The 4,669-nt window shown below is 70.4% G+C and overlaps 1 protein-coding gene across 1 annotated transcript in view; it reads left to right on the top strand.

The window, feature by feature from the left end:
- Nucleotides 1–30: 30 nt before the first annotated feature.
- The window catches only part of H696_00359 (hypothetical protein), a gene marked incomplete at its 3' end in the record, with an annotated part of 6,603 nt that continues 1,964 nt past the window's right edge, over nt 31–4,669 (top strand). Inside the window, exons 1-10 of the mRNA XM_009494206.1 lie at nt 31–154; nt 284–385; nt 499–600; nt 716–777; nt 891–1,050; nt 1,180–1,275; nt 1,451–1,947; nt 2,109–2,962; nt 3,130–4,327; nt 4,472–4,651. Of these exons, the coding sequence (XP_009492481.1) occupies nt 56–154; nt 284–385; nt 499–600; nt 716–777; nt 891–1,050; nt 1,180–1,275; nt 1,451–1,947; nt 2,109–2,962; nt 3,130–4,327; nt 4,472–4,651 (3,350 nt within the window). The 5' untranslated portion in view covers nt 31–55. The remainder of the gene's footprint in view (nt 155–283; nt 386–498; nt 601–715; nt 778–890; nt 1,051–1,179; nt 1,276–1,450; nt 1,948–2,108; nt 2,963–3,129; nt 4,328–4,471; nt 4,652–4,669) is intronic.

The raw sequence follows: 4,669 nt of genomic DNA, 5'->3' as shown, positions 1-4,669 counted from the left end.
CCCCCCCCCCCGGGCCGGCCGTATACCACCCCTGCTTGTCCACTTGTCGCCTGGGATGTCTTCGCCGCGGCCGCTGAACCCCCACGAGCGGTGCATCTTCGAGGCCATTGAGCAGGGCCGCCTTGAAGCCGCCGCACAAATCTCCCTGGAGCATGTACGCACCGGGTGGTCCACCGCTTGCGCACGCGCACGCACGCGCACACACGCACCACAATGCAAAGTGGCTAACCGGTTGCACTTTCTCGCTCTCCCGCCACCCGGGCCTGGCTCGCCCTCCGGGCAGGATGTCCGTCGGTTTGGGCCCTTCTTCTCGTCACTCGCCTCCCTGGTGACCAGTGAGCCCGACGCCAGCTCCGACCCCACACACCCCCTTTTTCTGGCCGCCGTGCGTCCTTGCATCCTGGTGCCACCACCCTGCTCGCCTGTGCTCCCCAGGGCGCGCCCGTCTCCGGCCTTCTCACCTGCCTCACCTGCCTCACCTGCCGGCCTTCTCAACAGGCGGACCAGGAGATCGCCGCCTTCCTCGGACGGCTGTCCGTCTCGGTGGTCCGCAATCGCAGTGTCCACCAGCAGGCACTCGCTCGAGCTGGCATCGAACAGGTGCGCATTTGCACATTCCCCCAAGGTCTTTGCCAGCTGCTGCGCCCTGGTGTCCTCGGATGTGCTGCCTCTCGACGCTCACCTCTCTGCCCTTCCCCCATTTGGCCGGCCTCAGAGTCCGAGCACCTCGGTGAGCGTGGCTGCCTTTGAGAACTCCGATCCCAACGCACAACTCAGGTACGTGGCACGCTGCTCGGCCGCCCGCCATCCCACGGCCCTCTCCCCTCCCCCCCCCCCCTCTTCTTCAGTCAGGCTGATCCCTCTCCTTTACCGCTGGAATGGCGCCACAGCATGTTGCTGTCGGCTCTGCAGGGCTTCCAGGATGCTCGCCGCCCAGCAGCCGCGGCCGCCTCACTGCGTGACCTTTTCGAGCCCGCCTGGCTAGCGCACCCGGTGGGCGCACGCCTCGGCCTTTGGGCCGCCCTCGCTGGCGATGATACCGTCCTCCGGGTGCGCCAACGAGACACACACATGCACATGCACATGCACATGCACATGCACATGCGAACCGGCCCTCCCCTTGCCCATCTGGTCCACAGCGTACTCATGCTCTTCTCTTCTTCCTCTCGTGCCGGGCAGCCCCTGGTGGACCTGGCACTGACACTCTTGACGGAGGAGCAAGCATTCCATCTCCTGGCCTCTTACACTGGGGCCTTCCCTGCCGCACTGGCCGAGGTACGGGCTATCCTCCCGCCCCGATCCGCCTCCTCCCCACCTCTCCCCCCCGGCGTGTGGTGTTGCCTTGCCATGTGTTTAACGCAAACTCGCCTCATTGCTTCTTTGCCCCCCCCCCCCTCCGCTCTCTCTCTCTCTCTCTTTCTCTCGCACCCTCGGCGGCGCTGGCCGCCAGCTGGTCGATCTTCTGGCCGCGGTGTGCTGCGCGACCGACACCCCCCACGCGCCGGACACCGAAGGCAGGGCCTTTGTCCTGCTGCTGCGCCTTTGCCACTCGGCACCCTTGCACCATGTGTCACGCGCACGCGATGCCCTCTTCCGCCAGCATCCTGCCTGGTCCCTGGACCTGCAGAGCGTCCTGTCTGGCGCCGGGGCCGAGCCCTCCCGGCCGGACCCATCGGGTGTTGCGGCCATGGCCGGCGACCTGCGCGGCCTGCTCCTGAGCGACATGGAATTCGTGTCCTTCCTGTCGGTCTTCCAGCCAGACCGCCTGCTGGACCGCCGCCTCGACCTGACGGCCGGGGCCAGTGTTCCCCAACTTACCCACCATACTGGGGCCTCCTTGCCGACGCTGATCCGCCTGCAGGCGGTCGTCCATGCGGTGCTCTTTGCCCAGCAGCCCTGTGACTTGGGCCTTCACGAGCTACAGGCATGCCTGGAAGCCGGCGGCCGGTGCGCCTTCTGCCATTGCCCTCCCCCCTGGCCCGGCCCTTTCGATGTTGCCCCCGTCTGCCCGGCTCTGGCCCAATGCTTCCTGCGGTTGCCTCCTCCCCCTCCCCCCTCCCCCCCCCCCCCTTGGCCGCCTGTCTAACTCCCTGCTGCCCGTGTCTCAGTCTCGGCGAGCTGGCCGCCGGACTGTTGCTCCTGCTTCCCGATCTCCCGGGCCAGGAGGCCCTCCAGCCGTTGGGGGAATCGCTGGCTCGCGTGCTGGCGGCCTCCTCCCCGGCGGCATGCGCCTACATGCCGCTGCTGCTGTCCCGCCAGTCGGAGGTGTCGCCCACGGATGTGGGCCAGCTGCTGGCCGGCTTCCAGCTGGACCTGCCGGCCGAGGTGCATGATACCGCCCAGCAGACCTTCGCGTCTGCCGGGGCCGGGGATCGGCTGGCCGGCCGGCCTCCCCTCACGCGGCCCGGCACCGGAGCACAGGCTCCCGCCCTCGGGCGCTCGGGCCCGAGCCACCTGCTTGGCGCGGCGTCGGCTGAGCATCTGGTTTTGGCCGCGGCCGCGGCTCTGGCCCGGGCACGCGCCACCCACTCGCACATGTCCCTCCTGTCGGTGCTGGCCGGGCAGCTGGACACCTGTGTCCAGGCCTGGCGACAAACCGCCGCCACCGCCGGCGACATGGCCCTGGCCTTGCGCCTGCTGCTGCTGGATTGCCCCGACGTGGCGCCGGCCGAGTGGACAGACTGGCTGCTGGCCGGGCTGCAATCGGCCTCGACCCCGGGGCTGTTGCCCTTTTTCGAGGCCTACATCGAGCAGTCCCTGCGTCGGGCGCCGGCCGACTTTGCTCCCCCCTCGGAGACGGCCCTGCTGGGCCTGGCGCAGCAGCCCCTGTCGACCGCCCTGCCGGCTGTGGTTTTCCCGCTGATGTGGAATGAGCGCCTGCAGAAGTTCGCCGCCACCCTGGCGCCGGCGGCCTCGCCCGATGCCCAGCACCCGAGTGGGCTGCTGCTCGAGCGTGACAAGGGTGCGTCCAGACCGCCATCCGGCCGCCCTCTTCCCCGCTCCCTTCCTCCCTTGACGTGACGACTCCGACCCACTGACCTGATGCCTTCGGCCCCCCCCCCCCCCCCCCCCCCCTCCGCCGGTCTGCCCTGCTCTTGCGTCGTGTCCCGGGCTTGCCTTGCATGCCAGCCGAGCTCCTGTATTCGGCCGACTTCCTGTCCACCCTGCCGGTGGAGCTGCTCTTGGCCCAGTACGCCACACAGGCCCCGGGCGGCGGCGGCGGCGGCGGCGACGGCCGCGGCGGCCACGACGGCGGCAGCAGCCACGGAATTGGCGGGGCTGCCGGGCCTGCGGCCCCGGGACAGGCCCTTCCCTCGGCCGGGCTCCTGGGCCTCGGGGCCACTGTTCCCCTGCCCGCGCGCGGGCTCACCTATGCACACCTGGCCCATTTGCTGCCGCATTGCCAGCTGTCCGAGGAGCAGGCCTTGCGCGAGGTCTCCCTGCGCCTGCGCTCCCTTTGGCAGAATGCCTTCGACCCGGTGCTGTCCAGCCTGGGCTCGGATTTGGACTCGGCCATTGACCATGTGCTCTTTGACGGCCGGTCGACCTGGGGCGAGCTTTCCGCCGCCGGCCCCGGGGCCAGCCCCCCTGGCGGGCCCGATGGTGGTCCCTCCCCCGGCAGGGCGACCCCCACGCAGGCCGGCATCGCCTCCTCGCCCGTGTGCCCCCTTTCGCCTGACGACCGAGTGCTGCTGACCCTGCTGGCGCTGGTGGCCGGGGACCAGGATTTCCTCCAGGCCACCGAGCGCGGGGCCGGGCATTCGACCCCCGGCGGCCTGGGGGCGGCGGCCCACCCGCGCGGCCTCCAGCGGCTGGCCCTCGGCGGGCAGGCAGCCGCCGGGGCCCTCTCGGCCGAGGTGTGGGCCCGGCGGCGCCTCCGGCCCTGGCTCGATGCCAATCCCGGGCCCCTGGACCCGGGGCTGCCGTACCCCGTGCAGCTGGCCTTCATCCGGGGGTGGGTTCTCTTCGGCCTGGAGGACTTGCGCTTGGCCACCGGGCTTGGGCAGCTGGACTCCCTGTGCACGGGCCTGGCACTGGGGCTGCGCTGGCTGGCCGGTGCCTTGGCATCGGGGACCGGTGTCGCCGGTGGCCCCGGCGGCCCCGGATGCCACATGCTGCTGGAATGCCCCGGCCCATCGGGCGTCGCGCATGACTTACCCCCGGCGGACCGTCTCTACACGGGCCTGGCCCCCGGGGCGGGGGCCGGGCGCGCGCGCCTTCCCCCCCAGGCCGATGATATGGAGGGCGCTTTCTCCTCGCTGCTGGCTGGCCAGGCCCTGGCCGAGGCTTTTGCCCTGGATGTGGTCGAGCTCTTTGCCCAGTCGATGTGCGTTCATGCTGTCGCCCGCTCGGGTTTTTCCTCCTCGCCCACCCGGGCTCCCTCCCCCTTCTCTGGGCCTTTCCCACCGCCCGCTGCATCTTCCTCGCCCGCCCGGTGTTCTCTGACCTTGCGATGTCTGGTGCGCCGTAGCAATGAGCTGCTCGACGAGGCAACCCTGGCTCCGGATGCCGTGCGCCTCAAGCTCCCGATCTTGGACCGCTTGGCGCCGTATGTCAGTCGCCTGTGGAAGATGTCCGTTCGGCAGAGTGACGCTTCGGCTGGAGCTCGGCTGATCAAGGTGCTCCGGCCGCCGATGGACATTCTCCAAGGGTACGCGTCCCCCCCCCC

This window comes from Fonticula alba, assembly GCF_000388065.1.
Source record: "Fonticula alba strain ATCC 38817 unplaced genomic scaffold supercont2.1, whole genome shotgun sequence".
Lineage (NCBI taxonomy): Eukaryota > Rotosphaerida > Fonticulaceae > Fonticula > Fonticula alba.
Note: the sequence above shows the minus strand (reverse complement) of the source record. Positions and strands in the feature narration are given on the sequence as shown.